This window comes from Vigna radiata, chromosome 5, assembly GCF_000741045.1.
Source record: "Vigna radiata var. radiata cultivar VC1973A chromosome 5, Vradiata_ver6, whole genome shotgun sequence".
NCBI lineage: Eukaryota > Viridiplantae > Streptophyta > Magnoliopsida > Fabales > Fabaceae > Vigna > Vigna radiata.
The window spans coordinates 12,805,892-12,826,572 of NC_028355.1; the positions used below are offsets into that span (position 1 = coordinate 12,805,892).

The 20,681-nt window shown below is 33.6% G+C and overlaps 1 protein-coding gene across 2 annotated transcripts in view; it reads right to left on the minus strand.

Moving 5' to 3' along the window:
* Nucleotides 1-9,544: 9,544 nt before the first annotated feature.
* The window catches only part of LOC106761839 (protein translocase subunit SECA2, chloroplastic), a 40,853-nt gene continuing 29,716 nt past the window's right edge, over nucleotides 9,545-20,681 (minus strand). For both annotated transcript variants that reach the window (XM_014645406.2, XM_022780617.1), the window contains 10 exons: nucleotides 18,374-18,491; nucleotides 17,726-17,806; nucleotides 14,116-14,195; nucleotides 12,603-12,657; nucleotides 12,451-12,520; nucleotides 12,143-12,332; nucleotides 11,943-12,066; nucleotides 10,461-10,535; nucleotides 10,011-10,385; nucleotides 9,545-9,923 (listed from right to left, as the gene is read on the minus strand). In XM_014645406.2, the coding sequence (XP_014500892.1) occupies nucleotides 10,221-10,385; nucleotides 10,461-10,535; nucleotides 11,943-12,066; nucleotides 12,143-12,332; nucleotides 12,451-12,520; nucleotides 12,603-12,657; nucleotides 14,116-14,195; nucleotides 17,726-17,806; nucleotides 18,374-18,491 (958 nt within the window). In that variant the 3' untranslated portion in view covers nucleotides 9,545-9,923; nucleotides 10,011-10,220. The remainder of the gene's footprint in view (nucleotides 9,924-10,010; nucleotides 10,386-10,460; nucleotides 10,536-11,942; nucleotides 12,067-12,142; nucleotides 12,333-12,450; nucleotides 12,521-12,602; nucleotides 12,658-14,115; nucleotides 14,196-17,725; nucleotides 17,807-18,373; nucleotides 18,492-20,681) is intronic.

The following is a 20,681-nucleotide window of genomic DNA, read 5'->3' on the forward strand; positions in this document are numbered from 1 at the left end:
TATATATATATATATATATATATATATAAATATAAATTATTAGTAAGGAGTGTTCGGTCATATATTGGCGCTCGGTCTTTCAAAGAGTGTTCAGTCTTGTACTGACGCTCGGTAACTTAAAGAGTGTTCGGTTATAGCTTAACACTCGTTTTCTTTAGTGCTCGGTCACAAACTAGAACTCGGTCTCTATAGCGCTCAGTCTAAATACTGCTCGGTCTTAGACTGGAGTTTGATTCTAGTAGTGTTCGGTTTTGTACTGACACTCGGTTCTTTGAAGAGAAATTCGTTCTATAGTTAAAGTGTTCAACCTAAGCTCAAAATGCTCGGCCTAAGGTATAAACATTATGTCTAAGTCTTTAGTATTAAATTCAAGTTTATTAGTGTTAGGTCTTAGACTGTATTCGGCTCATACTGGAGCCAACTGGTTACATGACCGTTTGGTCAGGTTCATGAGTTAAGGATATTCTTATCTTTCGGTTTTCTATATTCTTAGGGTTATTTGTTCTTCATAATGAAATATTGATTAAGTGTGATTGTATATGTTGAATACATGAGAAGTATGTTATTAAATTATTGTGAAAGAGAATTCCAAGGAGGAATGTCTCATGAATGGTTTGAATGGTAAAGTATGAATATGGCTAAGTTAAGCTGTCATTTATCCTGATATTCTATGATTATTCATTTTCATGTAGAGAAGACTAAATCATGTGTGAGAATGGTAGGAGGTCCTTTAGCCTCATGGTATTGGTGTACCGAGGTAAGCTTCACTTGACTAACCTCGGGTGACAACTCTTGAAGGTATCCCAACTAGGGTCCACTCGGGTGCATAAACGTCGTAACTACATAATTCATACAGTCTGGACAGTCAAGTCAGTAGTCGGTTATAACATGCATTGGATGTTCGATCAATTCATGTATTCTATGATTTGATTATATTTTGAAATGTATGTATGATTTCTGTATGATATAAATTGATCTGAATGTTAGTATGATTAATTAAATTACATAAGCTTACCCTACTTTTCTGTCTTGTGTTTATCTGCCCGTTCGGGCGTTCTCTTCACTGCGATGATCATCTTGTGGGTGTGAGCAGAAGGCGATAAGGGTTCACCAGAGGACGCACTGGAGAGTGAAAACCTAGAAGATAGTGTAGGATCGTTCGATCAATAGTTTAATAGTTATTTTATGTAGAAACCGTTCGGTTTATAAACTTTTGTATAATCGTTCGGTATAATCGTTCTCTATAAAACCCTTATAACTTGTGCAGTTTTAAGTTTATGAGTATTTTATACATTCCACTCTATAGTATAAATTTTTTACTGTTTTATCATATTATTACATGTTAACTCCTATTATAGTTTTAAATCTATATTTATTGGGATGTTATGCAGTTAAATGTATATATGGGTATATAACTAAAAATTATCTTTTAATACAATTATATATATATATATATATATATATATATATATATATATATAATTTGCACTGAATTAATTAATTAACTATTAATATTTATCGTTGAAAAATATAATACTTATGACGGGAATATATGAGCATATACTTTTTATGAAGAGAAAAAGTAATACTTATGTGAATAGCTTATTATTAGATAATTAATTTCTTTACTTTAATTATATGAATGTCTAAATAAGAAAAGTTTGGGAGATGGTAACAATGAAATATCAAAAGGTGGGGATGTAACTTAGATGGTAGATTGCTTACTTAGCATGTGAGAGGTATAGGGATTGATACCTTGCATTTCCATTTTCGTAAATTCAAGCTTTTTTTTTTTATATTGTTTCTATAATTTAAAATATATTAAAATAATTATTTAAAATATAAATACTGTCTTCGTATTTTTTTTACATTTTAATTAAATATATTTAATATTTTCATTTTTTTAATTTGCAATTCAGGTTCTACTTTTGTAACATAAAGAATGTTTTCAATTGTTTTAAAACGTCATTGTTATTTTATTTGTCTAAAACTTTCTAATATTTCATCTAATGAGAAAAGTGGGCATTGAAGGTGCACACGTGACAGCGGATAATTAGTCTGAGCAAACATTTCTAAAATAAAGGTTAATTGTGAAAACAAAGATTTCAAGTTCACCCTTCATAAGTCCTGACCTCAGTTCTCTGCCTTCTCTTCTCAATTTTTTCATGTTGAACCGTTTAATTTTGAATTAGGTGGTGTCCAAACACTCACAGCGTAGTGGGCTTCCATTTTAACCGGTTGATTTCTCGTTCCGCCACCGGTAAGTCATCTTTCCCTCTCCCGTGCATCCTAGGACTGCAATGCATGCAGTAAATGTGGAATTTTCTTGAGAATTCTACTCTTTCTCTTAAATTCCCAACTCTTTCTAGGTTCCTAATCCTGCATCCTAACATAAATTTGCAATCTATAGGCGTTTCTAGCATTTTCTCGAGGTACAAGAGAGCGGGCAAGGTTTGATAATTTATTGTGCTGTCAATTTGAGGTAAGGGGAGCTAGATATTGTTTTTCATTGTTCGTATGAACTGTGCATGTGTTGAAATATGTACTATTCTCTGGTTTGATGAACAATTGTGTTTTGGTGTGAAAGTATGTTGTATGTAATTGAATGAGAGATTGCGGAACTGTGAATTGGTGTTGTGAATATATATATATATATATATATATATTTGGAGGAGAAGTGTGGTTGTGATTGAGTTATTAGTAAGGTGAATCTGTTTTAAGAACTATTAGGTAGAGTGTTAAGTGAAATTATATAGTTTGGGGCAAAATAGAGGAAGTAAGGGAGTGATTTTGAGAAGTTGATGTCTGAAGTATAATTGGTCTATTGGGGCACTGTTAGTAAGTCTATTGTGACTTAATAGAATCATAAAAATTGTTAAAATAAGGTCCTAGACGGTAGAAGTGGAATTGAGTCCTTAGGTTGAGTAAAAACTAGTGTTTTAGGTGAGTTTAGAGGAAGTGAGAGGGTGTTTATGAGTAACTGAGGTCAAGGGCTAATTTGGGCTGTTGGGACAGTTTGGTTAAGTCATTTGAGACTTGTTAGAAGTGCTAAATTTGCTAAAAACACATTCTATGTGGTAAATTCTATTTTAGACCTCTAGGTTGATAAAATTGGGTTTTTAAAGTGTCAAAAGTGGTTTGATACACCTAGTCTTGGATCTAGTGATCAAATAAATGTTAGTTTTAACATATAAACACGCTTTTCCGTAAAGAACCCCTTTAGTCACTAAAACAGGTCCCAAGTGCATCAAAAGTCAATTTTTATAGTTGTTGTCAGTTGATATGGGCCCCAACGCCCTTGGTGGAGCCCTGGGTGCCCTTTTCTGCTGTTTCCACCTTAAATATGGTGCTTGGGCGCCCCTAAAGGGGGTTGGGCGCCGTTTTCTGCTGTTGTTTTTATTTTTGATAGTTTGTGGGATTTCAGATGTCTGTTTTGGACGTTCTTTAGGTCGTTCTGGGAATTTTTGACCGGAGCCATTGGCGAGGGTCTCCAAGCTGTTTGAATTACTTAAGTATTGGTAATTAAAGGTTATAAAGAAACTTGTGTTAACAAGTGATGTTTTGGTGAAAGTATGTAATGTTTGAGTATGTATGAGTTGTTTTTATGACATGACTAAGGAGTGTCTTGTATGTGAACATGTATATAGCTTGTGTGGTTGGGAAAGAATACGATTGTGAATTTTGGTTTGAATGTTTGTGAGTTGGGAAAGGAATAAAACATGATTTTTTAGTGTGTTGATGATGGTAATTACAGAATCTCTCGGTGAGATTCTTAGTGTTTAGAATGAATGTAGAGGCTTCCATATGGGGGGTTATCCCTAACACTCTAACAGTCTTTCATTCTCACTTAGAGAGGATTGATGCATGTGGTGAAAGTAGTGGGAGGTCCTAGGGTAGGCGCTATCACTGGAGGTCTATTCCACGGTAACGGACTAACCTTGTGTGTGGTCGGGTGAAACTCCTCGGCAATGGCTTTGCAAAGCAGTAAAGGCCACCACAAGTGCACAACCCGCCCCAACTCTACATACATTCTAAGTCCGGACGAGTCTAGAGGTCACTACATGATAGGATACTCGAGTTTGATTAATTGCATGAATATAATTCCTATGCTTATGATGAGTGATGACTTGTATGACTATATGCGTGAATGTCCTTTATCATATTAGTTGGAATTGAATTACCTAGTTTGTTTGAAACCTAGCTTACCCTTGCATTGTGTGTTGTATGTGCTTGCCTTTCCTCCTTGTGATGATCATCCAATCCTTTGAATGTGAGCAGTAGCTGATGATGTGCCCCTAGAGTAAGCATTGGAGGCGGAAGAAGACCCAACTCCTAGTACTTAGGACTTCCATTAAATCCAGATTTAGTTAGCTCTTTATTTTAAAAGACTTCATGTATTGGACATATTCCTAGGCTTTCATTCTATTATGTATTTTGGAGAACTCTTGAGATTTTAATTAGGTTTTAATTCCTTCTATATTTTGGATGACTGTACCCCTTAATATTACCACTTGTATACTCCTAACTGCATGTATATATATATATATATATATATATATATATATATATATATATATATATATATATGTGTGTGTTTTTTTTTTTTTTATATCTTTTATTTATTTATAAAAATTATATAAAAAGAAAATATGGATAAAAAGTTAATGAAGTTAAAAGAGGTGGGTATTTTAGTAATAAGGAAAATAGTTTTATAATTATNTTTAGAATGAATGTAGAGGCTTCCATATGGGGGGTTATCCCTAACACTCTAACAGTCTTTCATTCTCACTTAGAGAGGATTGATGCATGTGGTGAAAGTAGTGGGAGGTCCTAGGGTAGGCGCTATCACTGGAGGTCTATTCCACGGTAACGGACTAACCTTGTGTGTGGTCGGGTGAAACTCCTCGGCAATGGCTTTGCAAAGCAGTAAAGGCCACCACAAGTGCACAACCCGCCCCAACTCTACATACATTCTAAGTCCGGACGAGTCTAGAGGTCACTACATGATAGGATACTCGAGTTTGATTAATTGCATGAATATAATTCCTATGCTTATGATGAGTGATGACTTGTATGACTATATGCGTGAATGTCCTTTATCATATTAGTTGGAATTGAATTACCTAGTTTGTTTGAAACCTAGCTTACCCTTGCATTGTGTGTTGTATGTGCTTGCCTTTCCTCCTTGTGATGATCATCCAATCCTTTGAATGTGAGCAGTAGCTGATGATGTGCCCCTAGAGTAAGCATTGGAGGCGGAAGAAGACCCAACTCCTAGTACTTAGGACTTCCATTAAATCCAGATTTAGTTAGCTCTTTATTTTAAAAGACTTCATGTATTGGACATATTCCTAGGCTTTCATTCTATTATGTATTTTGGAGAACTCTTGAGATTTTAATTAGGTTTTAATTCCTTCTATATTTTGGATGACTGTACCCCTTAATATTACCACTTGTATACTCCTAACTGCATGTATATATATATATATATATATATATATATATATATATATATATATATATATATGTGTGTGTGTTTTTTTTTTTTTTATAATTATACTTAAATTACTTATATTTTCATGAAAACATGTGGGGATGTAGCTAAGATGGTAGACTGCTCGCTTTATATTTATATAAGGTTAGACTCAAAATTTTTTATTACATATATATAATTTTTAACAATTGAAATGAATTATTATAATAGAAAGAATATTTAATAATAAAAATATCTAAATTATTTTTATTGTAGATATGTTTTAGAAGAATTAATTCATTAAATATAAATAATGGATAAAAACGTAAATTGCTTTTAGAGACATGTGAAAGAAAAAAATAATAATTAAAAATATCAAATGACTAAAAAAAACTAATAAATGAGACACTTAAACAAAATGAACATAAATAATAAGATAACTTTCTTAATATTTTTTTTCATATATTTATAGTAGATATGTTTTATTATTGATAATTCTTTTAAGATAAAATTATTAATACTATTTTTAAGTAATAATATTCTATAAAATAAAATTAAAACATGTTTTTTAAATTTAATTTTGTTAAATGAATAAATAATGAAATATCACAAAATAAATACGTAATATAGAAAAACATTTTGTAAAAACCTAGAAATTATAGTACTAGAGTTGGTGGGTAGGTGTATTAAAATAATGAGACCAAGTATTTTATTATAAAATAACTATAATATAAATAGAATTTTTTAAACTCGTCTCGTTACTTTGAGAACACTTTATCTCTCTAAAACATTTTATCTTTGCTCTCTCTCACTTCTCTCTAAGAGTTCTTTATCTCAAGTCGTCTATTTGACGAGCAGGAGGTGCCTAAACGATCACGATGTCAAGGTCTTCCATTATATCCGATCAATTTGGTGTTTAGAGCAAGTAAGTTTTCATCTCTTTCCTTGTTCCTTTTTTTTTATTCTTGATCATCAAAAGAAGAATTGTTTTGCATGTATCAAGTGATCTTTTTCCTTGATTATTGGTTCAATTTGGGTTCTAAGACTTGTCTCCAATTGCCAATTGGTGATTCATAGGTGTTTCTAGAAATTTCTTATGCGAGAAGTAATCGGGGCGTTATTAGAGTTATATATCGTTGGTGTAGGGTAAGGGAAACTAGATGTTTTATCTTTAATTATAAGTATTTTACAAGTTTAGTAGTGGTTTGCTTATTAATTTGGATGAATAATTATGTTGTTAGTTAAATTAGATGTGTATTTTAATATACTTTGTGATCTATGTTTGGTATGATGAAATTAAATGTCTATGTTGTATTAAAGGAGGTTGGTTCTGTGATTGAATGTTAATGTATTGTAATTTTGTTTGGAATGTGTATCTTGTAAGGGTATGGATTAAAGAATTGAAGATAAAGAAGTTATAATGTTGTTTTGAAGAAAAAGGGTGATATCTTAAATGGTGAATGAAAAAGAATTAATGAATTTGCTTGTTGCAGTTAGGGTTGGTCATGAATTGTTTTAAGACATGTTCAACATTGTGATTGTGAGAGATTTGAGTTGAGGAGTGTATGGGGTGGATTGGTAGAGTTTAGTTTGGTTTAGAACTTGCTTTTAGGAAGTGAACTAGTGAAAATGTGAAATAGGGGTTCTGTGTGTGCAAATGGCAGTTTGAGGAGTTTAGGTAAGTCATTTGGGACTTATTTGAGTCCCTAAGTTGCTTGAAATTGTATCACAAATGGTATGATTCAATTTGGGTCTATAGGTTGAGTTTTTGTAAGTTTTTGGATAAGATCTTGAGGCTACTTGCTTAGATTGATGTTAGAAGGGTTTAGACACACTTAGTTAAGTATAATTAGGTACATAAAATAATCTAGGAGAGTTAGAAGTTGGGAAAAATATATTCAATTGGTCAAGAGTGGTTTGGGGTGATAATTCTACACTTTTCGTGTTGCAGAATTATGCAGACTCATTGAGCGAGTGGAAGCACTCAATGAGAGGTCAAGGGGTTTGGGCCACTGTCTCAGGTTTTCGCTCAACGAGTTGGGTCGCTGAGCGACTGAGTTGGGGGATCTGAACCACTGTCTCTGCTCTCGCACAGCAAGAGGGATCGTTGAGTAAAAGGTTGAAGTTTGGGAGCACTGGAAGTTTTATTCGCTCAGCGGACTGGGTCGATGAGCGAGTGGGTTGGGGTCTGGGACCACTGCCTTTGTATTCCCTCAACGAGTGGGGTCGTTGAGCGAGATGACTCTGTGGTTACTCAGTGATCTTGGTTGCTAAGTGACTAGTCAAAGGAGTGTTTTATTCTTTTTGTTCTTGTCTTCTTATGGATTGGAATTACATTTCTATTTATTGTGAATGATGTATAAGTATGTATGAGATTATATGATCAAAGTGATGATGTGATGATGATGTTCAAGTAAAGTGTGTAGTATGAATTTCAAGTATCATGTGAGAAAGGAATTTTTAAGGAGGAATATCCTAAGTTGATTGTTGTGTTATGTATTGAAGTAGGGGTTTCTAGATTTAGGAATGATCCTGACACTCTCAATAACCTCATTTCATATAGAGATAGGTAATTATGCCATAAAGAGTAGCAGGAGGTTCTAGTCTATGGTCATTGGAGGTTCTAGTCTATGGTCATTGGTTAGGATCATAATAGATTTAGAGTAATTAAAATGAAATTATGATGTAGAATTTGTGGGGCAACTTAAGTCAGGGTATGAGCGAGTGATTGGCAGAAATAAGAAATGGTATAGAAGGGAGTGAGCAGAAGCATGTCATGTGTCATAATATAGCATAGCAGTAGCCACTTGCCACCACAAAAGCATAATGAGGACAGCGCTATTCACGAAAGAAATGCGATTGAAGACGAAGCATATCCCCTAAACAAAATTATTCAAGATGCTACCACCTACTTCATCTCACCATTAATTGCATCTTCTATACAATTTCATCACCAACACATTCTTGCTTATCCGTTTTGATGCTTTGCCATGTACGCCAAACCAAAAACAAACAGCCGAATAAGTTAGACACAGAGATGTCAGTAGCATGAACCAACTTCATGCAATTAAAGACTTTCATTGCAACACTATGAACCCAGGCCTTATCCTATCAACAAGCCCACACACCCTTTTAAAATTATTGCATTTTAATCGATTTCACTTCTATTTCTCTCTACTCAATTAATCACCCGGCCTCCACTTTAGTGCAAGCTACATCACCATCGCTGTCACCTACTCTACTTCAATTAGTGAGCTCATACAAACCATATTAAAGGATAATTTTTCTGAAAATGAAATAATACGAGACAATGTTTTGAAAAATCAATATACATTTACCAGGTAAAAATAATTATTCTGATATTTTCAAAAGAATAACGAAGTCAAAAATAAATTTATAAATGTTTTGAAGTTGTTGTGATATTGCTACACATTTCTCTTACGTTTACAGTTGTGCATAACTTTGATTTTCAATTTTTATTCATCACTACGGACAAGTTCCCATAATAAATAATGGAAAAAGCGTAATACAATATTTCCTACATCTCTATCTGGTCAGTTTCTTCCTGCAACATAATTTTTTTTTCCCGCATCCCATATAAATAAACTTCTCATTTTGTCCTTTTTGTACTGTACAATAAAAATAAAAAATAAATCGAGTTATACAATTAAAAAGTTTTCATAATCGGAAAGTCATTGTTTTTTCTTCTGTAAAATATAGTATTTGTATTACAAAATTTAGAAGTCAAAATGATTTTCAAATTGTGTAACCTAAAAGTAAAAAATAATTTTCACATTTTGTAATTTAAAAGTTATTAACTTCCAGATTACCAATCTAAATCATTTTTGGCGTTTGGATTGTACGATTTAAAAGTCTAAAATAAGTTTTTGATTATAAAAGAATAAAATGGAAAAACAAATTACAGGAGTGCAAATAGAAAGGTATCACTAATATCATATGCAGTCCAAGCTAGAACGCAACAATCAGCTGGGTTACTTTTTAAAGATAAAAATGGCTTAGAACAGGGATACAAAAGACGCCCTCTTCTAGCTGTAGCGCAGGAAGAGATAATTTTCAAAAGAAAAATGAATGAACTACAAATGTAATTCATTACATTAAACATTATATATGCTTAATATTTTACATTCTGTACTTTTTTGTATAAACTCTCCGGGATAAAACATGATCCACTACGACTTCCGTTAGTACTAAACATGATCCATAATGACCAATGTCAGATAAAATATCATGCTGGATTGTGCATAACTTGAATAGCTTCGTGTTCTTTTTGGAAGAACAATTTGGATGGGAAGGATATTTGCTCGTCGTATTAGGCACAGCTGTTGCTAAACTCTTGGCACCATCAGTCCATCATGCAAACCTCATTTTAATCATGTAAACTAAGCAAAAGCACTCAAATAAATAGGATCGGCTCCTTTGATTACTTCGCCTGTCAAAAAGGGGAAGGGGGAAAAAGTTAATACCGTTCTCCAAGCCTCAAGCAACGCAGATATTAAACTTCTTTATCCCGTGATACCTATGTAAAGGTGTACGCTCATTTCAAGGTATATATTCCTTGTAATTTTGATAAAGCTGAAGGATAACACTGCTGGGAGATGAAGGAACCTGTGCTCCAAAAGCCCTGTAACTTTTTCGCATCTACACCACGTAAACCAACTGACTAATTGAAACACCAATAGCATTGTGCAAAAAATTGGCCTTGCAGAATTTTCTTGAATTATCAATTTCATGATAAAAATAGTTCATCAGATTCCATTGGAGATGTCCAATACCGCAGCAGTGCTTCTACAGTTAACCTCCGAGTGGCACTTAGCATTGAGATAAAAAACCGACAACCATCAATTTTATACTCTTCAAGAGGATTTCTATGGCCAAAGCTCCTAATGTTCACCTGCCATAAGTCTGAGATAAGCCTTAGCTGGCAAGAAAGCCAAAATATTTATGAGAGCAAAAAAGGACATATTACCGCAGAGCTGAGCCTATTCATGTTTACAAGATGATCTCTCCAGAAACAATCAAGAGTTTGCAAAAGAACAGCTCTCTGTAGTTAAAAAAATATTAGATGTAAAAAATATTTTACTTTTTTTAAGATAGAGAAACTGAAAACTCCACAGAGATGGGGGAACAAACAGCAACTAGAATAGAGTGAGCCAAAACAGATAATAGAAAACAATCTTATACTGTATATGGTATCAATGCAAAATTTACCATTTGTACAAAACGCATCAAAGGTTCTCCAAATTAGAAAAATGTTCATGTACAGATCCCCTTGAATCAATAGAAAGGGAGGAGCATTCATCAGAGTAAAAAACAGAATCTAATACTAATTACTGACAACCATTGGGATGATTTTATTCATCATTACTGCAGTAAGACTCAATATTTCCTTTTCTACTTTAAAGGATAGGCAATGACTATGTAGGCCGGTATGATTACTATTGCAGTATCATTTCCCTACAGTACAGATTTTGGATCATAGCTTTGTAAATCTAATATGTCTAAGTAACTGTCAAAAATAAAAATTTCATTGTGTTTGAGTGTGGATGTTTAGGATGGAAAAACAGATGGTAATACTGATGAGAAAATGGAGTAAAACATTAGGCACACTCAGCTCATTTCCTCTTAACTTAAGGCAAACTATTGTTCTATGGGCTCTATGTTATTCCTTTCCTAGGTCATTATATCAAAATGGTTCTCTAGAATCTATTTTCAATTTTCATTGCCTAGTTGTAGCTGATAGTACATAGGGTCTGTTTGCAAAAACTATCTTGAAACACTTAAAAAAATGAAATAGGTTTTACCAAACGCTTAAGTTATGCAAAAGTTAAAAATCAGATTTTAGAGAAACTCGAAAAAGTTTTACAAATTAACTTGTGCATAAATAAGTTTTTAGCTTATTCATTTCAAATTTTCTCTTAATTTGCTTCTGCTAGAAGTATTTATGATTAATCCTACCATTGAACATACTCCCGCTGATCCTTAATATAAAAGTTTAAAGGTAATTGATAGTCCCTTTTACAAGGCATTTTATAGTATCTACGAAGCATTAGATTTCTGTTCTATCTTTGTCCCTAATAAATATTAAGAATGTGTTTTTTTGTTAATAAAGAATGAGAAGAGAATTTTAAAAGTTATCCATAATAAGAGTAAATTTGGTACATTGTTTTAAAAATTCAACAAAATCAACTGAATTAATTATTTTTATTGGTCCATGTGATTGTATAAGTCCCTTACATCAAGGATCGGACCTGATGAAGTATCATGTTTTATTGTTTGTTATTGGTTTCGAAATCTTTGAATGCAATTGCACTGAAATGAAATAATCCGTTTATGGTACTAACACAACACAACTTTCTGTACGATTGAAGCTATTATTTACGTTAGTAAATATAAGGCAGGCAACAAAATGTTCAATTACAAGAAAAAATAGTTGAATAGAATATCTTACCTCAATTTCCTTTGCATGTGTCTCATCATAACCAGACTCTTCAACAACATGTAAATATGAAGCAATTAAAAAATCTCCAAGATACTTGCGAAGAAGATTAGAAGTGGTTTGATACTTCCCATTCCTACAATATGCTTACGATTAGTGACTATTAGAACTCCATTAAACTTCTATAATCCACAGTAAATTAAGTAGTTTACCCAATTAAATCATCTGTGCAAATAGCAAGCCATCGTCTTAATGACGAGCTCTTCCTGCGTATTCCCCTGAAGGCATTTGGAGGCGCTGGCAAATTTGGAAGAGAAAAGTTTACAATATCAACTGAACTTGCATCATTTAGTAGCCCAAGTGAATTTAGCAAAGTGTGATCACTAATTCCTTCAAAAGATTCTGCCAAAAACCATTTCAGCGTGTCATAAGTAAAAGTTGATTTAGCCAAACACAGAAAGTTAAAGAGGTTGATATATTCGTGCAGGTGAAAGGGCTTAGTTGTAGCAAATAAGCCTACCATGCAACAGCTTTCCACCAACAGTCACAAACTCTTTCAAGAGCTTGCTCAAACCCCAGCTACGTGGATGCTGTAAAATCCATTCAAAACAATAGATTAAAGGAATGGGTGGATAAGAAATATTCAAAATGCTATAGGAAAAGCTGAACCACCTTCACCGGATCAATATTATTGAAGACGATCTCGTCAACCACTGCTTGCATGTACCTATATGCAGTACACACAAATCAAAGAAAGAAGGGAGGAAAGCAGTAGAGAAGAAAATATAACTACATAAGAATAAACCTCAATCACAAATAGGTAAACAAAAGTCAATGACTCCTATTGCAGTCAACACCCTTGTAAGTAAAAAACCCAAGCTAACTCAGCATCAGTTTCTAGACGCAGGTCAAGATCATATATGTTATAACTTTAAAGCAGAAAGAAAAGGTCCAAGAAGCTAACTCTTTTGTATCTTATAGAACTAATCAAATTTTATATTACTTATTGAGCCCCAACTCAGAATACGAAGGTAAATTATAATTAGTAGAGTAGGGTTAGAACTTAGATTTTCAACGAATACAGGAAATTATAATTATGATAGTACCAAAAACAAGTACACAAGAAATATCTGTTTCAGGCCAGGTTAGTGATACATATCAAGAACTGAAATTATTCATGCTCCAAAGAAATGATAAAGACTCGGAATAGACATTTAGCTGGAAAGATTGAGTCTGACCATACCTCAAATGAATTTCATCCTAATATTGAATAGTACAACAATAAGACATCAAAATGCCAAAATGTTTGAACAAATAGAATAAAAGACAAGAGACATTAAAATTTAACCTAAAAATAAATGAACCTGAAATATAGCTAAAGATTAAAATGACAAAAGTGATTTGTCCTACTATGACCAGTATCAATAACACCAGAACTTGAAGGTTCCCTGACAGAACATGATTCATCATCCCCCACAGAATTTGTACTCAAGAGTCTAGCTTGTAATGTGAAGACAGGACAAGTTTTATATGCTGTATTTAATCCATATTTCTAGTTGATGTTAGATCAAACACCACTCGTGAGATTACCATTAATGCAACTCCCAAAGAGGCTGCATCTAAGACTGGACCAGAGTGACCACAATTAAGGCAGCTTTCCAACCCTCTCCATCCACCCACACATACACTTAGTCTACAAGCCTAGAGTGTGGCAATGTAGGTGGCCAACAGTGGATCTAGAATAAGACTTGATTCCATCATAGAAGTCAAACTTAAGGCTTAATTAAACTCCACAAAACTTTACAAAATGAGAAGTGTTCTAGTTTTATAAGCTATATTTATGTCATGTCTCTAGTTGATATGGAACTAAACACTGCTTTTGATGTTTCAATTGAGGCCACCAAAGATGCTACAACAGAGGTAGGTTAAGGGTAACCACAATCAAGGCGGCATTCCAATAATACTTGATAGACATTATCAAATGGTAGGCACTAGAGATTTAGAAGAAAGCTAACAATGAAACTCTAGGTCCAACCATGAGCTATATTAATTACAAAACAGAATCATCTAATTTAGAGCTAACTAATACTTTACAGTCACCTACAAGGCAGCAATAATAGCTTAAATTACTCATCATATAAGTGCTTAAACCTAACAGCAACAATGACAATTTAAAGGCACTCACTGGAGTATGTGTTGGGAACAGCTTTCATCATCTCCTGTTAAGATTAATTGCCTTAGATCATAAACATGCTTTCGTTGCACCTTATACAATAATAATACAAAAACAAATTAGTTGATAATGATTTTACATACTTGAAGATAAATTCCACAATTCTGTTCTATATAAGTGGCCAAAATTTTACTCAATGACACACACGCACATATATAGAGTTAAACATTTATGAATGTGACTCACATAAGTTGTCAGAAATGTATTTCTCAACAATATTTTAATTTTATTATTCTGATTACTGAATAAATAGGAGATGGCACAAAAATTATATTTTGGGAGAATAAACAGACTGATATCCCTTAGATTTCTTTGTCCATTACTGCTCACAATTCTCCTATCAAATATTTGTTTATTAAACATGATTCTGTATGCTCCTGCAATTTCCATATTTTTAAGAAGCCAATATGATAGATAAGCTAATAAACTCCAGCCCCTTTTTGCCTTATTTGACCGTGCTCCTTTATTGGTTTATCTTGTATGAGAATATGGAACAATTCTACTGTTCTTTTTCCAATATTACTTTTAGTTTCTCAAACACTCTCCCAAAAGGTGAATCTTTGCATTGAATGTGCCAACTTTGAATTCTAAAGCTTCTTCTATGGTCAAAACATTCTTTTATCAATACTAATGACATTCTGCAGGTTAGATGGCCCATATTTCTTTCTCTATGCTGATATATATGTCATGTAGATCTGAATCTAATATTGTGCTCGTTTGTTTCTCCATTGCCAATCTATGTGATTCCTTTGGAATAAACTATTTTTCTCATTTTCAAAGTATTTGGTTTGTACTAATTCATTTTATCAATTTCTGTAGATTCATTTTCAGGGGTTTGGCAAGAAGAAGCAAAATGAAATCAAGTGAAAGAGTGTGCCAAGGAAAATGTATGTTAAGCTAGTTTTGTCAACCCACAAAACTAGCTTGTAAGGTGAGGTTTGCACCCACATATATACTCTAAATTGACCTAATCTCTAGTCGATATGGGACTTCCAACACACCCTCATATAGAGGTACATACATCTCGTGCGTGGAATTAGACATTAGTGGATGGTTCGATAGCAGGTGAAATGGTATGCCCAACAAACACGAATCTCGCTAAGATAAGCTCTAACTCATGACTTTGATACCATGTTAATAAGAAGTAGACTTTAAGCCTAACTCAACCCTACAAAACCAGCTTGTAAAATGAGGTTTGCACCTACATATATACTCTAAATTAACTTGATCTTTAGTCGATATACGACTTCTAACAATGTGTGAAACCCTATATCTGTTTTATTTTCAGAGAATATAATACTATCATTGTATTCGATAGTTGATTGCAATTTGCCGATTCAATTGACACCAAGTGCAAACTTTTGAACCTACACATGTTAATAATTGTGAAATAGAATATGAAATTAAAAACCAACTTGATGGGGGGATCTCCAACACATGCCATGACAACCAAAAAGGGAGTCCACAAGGGAACAAATGCTGGGGGAAAGTCATTTGAAAAAAGTAATCGTGGAGATTATTGTTCATACTGTAAAAGATCTGGACATACCAAGGAAACATGCTTCAAACTCCATGGAAGAAATAATGTTCTTGAGCACATGGGAAACAATAGCGGGTATGTTGCTCAGAATAGGAAACCACCAATCAATCTAGTACATTACCACCACCAAATTTTGATATGAAAGCTTATAGGGAGGAACTCGAGCGCTTGAAAGCAATGGTTGAATCAATGAGTAAGTCCTCTAGATCATGTACTTTGTCCATGAAAGGTAAGATTTGTCTCAATACTATTGGTCATGTGTCTCAAGGTATTTGGGTTCTTGTTTCAGGAGCAACTGATCATATGATACATTTTCGTGTGTCCTTCGACTCATGGTAAAAGAAATAGAGAACAACTTATTACAGTTGCGTATGGTCAGGGTATACTTATATGCGGCTTTGGGAATATAATTTTGGACTCATGTATTGTATTAAAGGATGTTTTACATGTTCCACAATTAGCCAATAGTCTTATCTTTGTGCAAAAACTCACAAAGGATTTAAATTGTTCAGTAACATTTTTCTCAACTTATTGTGTTTTTCAGGACCTTTGCCATGGGGCAAACATCTCCTCATAGTCAATCTCATAAGTTTTGGTATATCCTTCTGGCACCAATCTAGCTTTATATCTTTCTATGACATGATTGAAAATAATAAAAGTCATTCTCTTTCTCAATCATATCATACCTACAAATGTCCAATTTAGGTCAAAATTGACATACTCAATAACACAAAGAAAATGTCAATGATTTGACTATTAGATTGATTATAAAAAGTTATTAACTGGTGTAAAGGGAATTTTCTTGACACAAGGTATCCTGTCGTGCATGTGTGAGAGAGAGATTAAATAATAATTGTGTAACTTGTACAAACTATTAGTCTGTTCAATAACTTAAAACAAACTTTATATAATATTTTATATTCTTTCCTATTATTATTATGTTAATTCTACTTAATCATTACAACTTTTTATTCATAAATTTAGTTATATTCATATATTATTATGTGTTATATGAGTGTCTCTAATACATAGTTATAATTATGTATTAATATTTTTTTCTATATTCTTAATGGGAGTGCTTAGCTACACGATCTGTCTATCACACTTTCTACTATTGGTTAAAATTGATTAAAATCTACAAAATGATGAGTCAGACTCAGTAAATAACTGAGACCCTAGACATTGTGATTTCTAATAAATTTAAATCAATAGAAGTCAATAGAAGTGTATTAAAAAAGTGTTAGCATTTCTCGTAAGTAGTGCAATGTGTTCATAGTTTTATAATAGTTTAATATATAACTAATAATGTTAGCTTTTATATTTAGAAAAAATAATTTAGAAGGATGAAAGATATATTATGTGAAGGAGCTCCAACAATATTTTATTCATGGACTCTTCATATAGAAAGTGAAAGTGTAACAAAATATCAAATACTAACAATATCTTATAATCTAATAGCTTTCTTTTATCTAAAAATGTTTAAAAATTGAAACATTAAAAATAATCTCCTAAAAGCTAGTTCATTTTCCAGATATTTAGGCATATATTCTCAACACTCTTCCTTGCCTTAATATCCCCAAAGGCTCAATTTGAATTTCAAATTTAAAATTTGATCTCTTTTTATACTTGTTTTCTTCCTCCTTTTTTTTTTCTTGTAATTCTTATCATTTTGTTTCCTACGTGAGATCACATCTTCATTCAATTTGACCTTTTTTAGCACCTTCATTCGTTTATCAACTTCATTTTCTTTGTTTCTAGTGGACTGTGATTGGAGTGCTATTGTGTGCTATTGACCACTACTGATATTCTTGCAAGTTATTCTTAATACTTGAACAAAGGTTTGCATGGAATAAAAGTCTATTTCATTCCAGAAAGTATTCCTAATTCCAGCTTTACGTAGTTGAATCAATATAGAATATCACAACAGAAGTCATAACTTGTTATACTGTAGACAACATCTAACTAATTGCATAACCTCTGGAATGTGTATTTTTTAAACATCTCTTAGTAGTCGAAACATACCTCCAATACTTCATCAAACTCAACGAGGTTCTTCCTTATGCCAAAGAAGAATTTTTCTGCATTGATTTGCAGCGCCAAAAGCTGTAAACATGTTGTGTCCCAGTTAGCATTGGAAATATGAAACTCATTAAGCACAGCAGCCAGACACAAGAAAAAAAAAAGATGGGAAAAGAGACCACAAAGAAGGTATGTAAATAGAAGAAAAATCAATATTTTATTCTATTAGTTAATAAAGAAGAAATTTATCATGAAAAAGAAAGAAAAGGGGAGAAAAGCAGAGTTAAGGGCCTATTTGTTCCTATTCTTGAAAAAAATTTCTGATTCTGAAGAAAAAAAAAATCGTTTGATAAGAATAGCTTCTGAAAGTAGTTTTCAGAAGTCATACTTCTTTCAGTTGTTAAAATAAAAAACTAGAAATTCTTTGAAGTTATTTTGGTTTTCAACTTTCGGTTTTCATGTACTTCTTTGCACTATCCCATCATTTTGACCCATTCCCACAATCTAGAAATTAGTTCTTAGTTTTTGAAAACTATTTCATAAAATTACTTTTAAAAACTAAAACAAGAAAACTATTAAACACCCTAAATTCTTCTTAGACCAAATATTTACTTATCAATATAATAATTTAAATAATAAATAGATAATAACCTGCTTTACAATGGCATCACCCTCAATTGGCAGATCCTCATCATTTGTAATCTTTGAGATAAGTCTTACTGCCCATTCAGTATCAAAATTGAACTTTTGAAACATCTCATCCTGCAAGCTATAACACGATGAGATAGTGTAAGAACTAACTGACAGCCCTTAATTAGTAAACCACACCCAGCCATGCCGCTCCCCTCAAAATACACTACTAAGAAGAAAATATTATTTGATAGTTCCTTCATAAAACTCAAGGTTTTTCCATTTTAAGCAAAAATCAAGACATCAATCCAAATTCATACATAAATAGTTAAATAAAAAAGACAGTATATTAATAACAACTGTTTTGTATATTGGAAGAAACTTCAAATGCAGACAGAAAGTAAATTTTACTTTGGCCTTCCAATTCCTTTCAGACTATATCGACCAACAAAATTATTTTTGAAAGGAAAGTGTTGTGAACTGACTTATTAACCAATGGCCTCAGAATTGAGAGCCCTTAAGCCCAAAGAGTGAGAGATATCAGCAAAAGAATAACTAGTGTGTGCAACAGAAGCAATGGAACCAAAGGCCTAACGATCCCCGTACCATCCATGGAAATTGTTGGTAGTATGTTACATATTTTGCAGGAGCAGACTACATAATAGAATCAAAAAGAGCCAAAGTTTACTGCATGAGTTGTTTTAGGTGGTCAACCATGCAAAGCAAATCAATGGTGTGACAAATTTTGCTGCAATGGTCACACTTGAACCATGACCAATGATCACCGTTATTGTGATAGCGACTGTGTTATCCTCCTTGTGAGATCGAGGTTGGATTAATTGTGATTCAGTGGTTGGTTTAGAAGGAATGCAAAGCAAAGAAGACCAAGTAGTAGACATAGTGAGGGCAGATGGGGATCCTAAAATGTAATCCAAACCTAGGAGTACTCTACAGATAAACCATACAAAGTTAGCAAAACAACGAGGATTCTCCAATTCCTTGGCAAGGACAGCAAATGATAAAAGTTCTTTAAAATCATAAAGACCATTTAGACAACCTGAATAGGTTGACATGGTTCCATGAAGTGTCTGTGCCACAATCGGATCCATGTGGCACTAACATACTCAATAGACATTTTGTATATTGTTAAAGATATTTGTTGTAATCTAGGATAATATCTGTAGAATCTTCCTAATTAGAGGAAATAGATACATAATATTTTATTTTATTTTATTTTCCCTAGGTTTCCTAGTTTTCCTATTTCCCTTTTTAAGAGAACTAGATTATTACAAATAGAAGGTTTGAGAATGTATTTTTTATGATTTGAAAATAATAATAAGTCTCATTTTCAACTTGGTGTCAGAGCTCCTGATCTTAGGGGCTAGATTCTGCTGCAAGAAGCGTACCGCCGCCACTGTCCAACCACCGCCGCTGCCACCGTCGCCGGTCGGGGTCGTCGATAGGGAAGAAAGGTGCGCCCAACACCGACAATCACAGAGCTAGAAGTCGCTCCTCGAACGGAGCCGCCACGCGCCGCCACCATCACCGGTGCGTGTAGCCCACGCACCCACCTCCGGCGAGACCCACTCGCCGCCGCCGCCGCCACAGACAGGGTCGCCGGAGCCCCCTGAGTCCGTTCCTAGGGTCGGTGACGACTAGTTTTGGCTGTATTTGAGCAGATCTGACTCTGACTTTTACGTTTTGCTCCTGTTTTTCCGGTGACACCCACTCGCTGTCGCCGCCACAGAAGGGTCGCCGGAGCCTCCTGATTCTGTTCCTTGGGTTGGTGACGACCCGTTTGGCCTTTATTTGAGTAGATCTGAGTTTGAAGTTTTTGCCCTTTTTTTCCTTGAATACGGGATGTCTGAAGAAAAGAGTATTCCTTTGGAGGTACCCACTGACTTACCAAATATAGGAAGTACCTCGTGGTTGGATGGTCAGAATTACTTACAATGGAGTCAATTTATTTTAAGGATTCTCAAGAGTCGATCCAAACTTGATCATATAGATGGAGGAGGACCAACACCAGATGACAAACATTTTTCAATGTGGGATAGAGAAGATTCTTTAATTATGACTTGGATGTGGCAATCCATGACTCCAGAAGTAAGGAAAAATTATATGTTTCACTCTTCCGCAAAAGAAATATGGGATGATTTACAAAGTACTTTTTCTTTAAAAAAGGATCTTGCTGCTACCTATGATATNNAGAANAGGATATTTAATACAAAACAGGGCTCCCTTTCCGTAACAGAGTATTACGGGATCTTGAATGGTCTTTGGATGGAACTCGATCAGATCCAAACAATAAAGATGTGTAAAACAGATG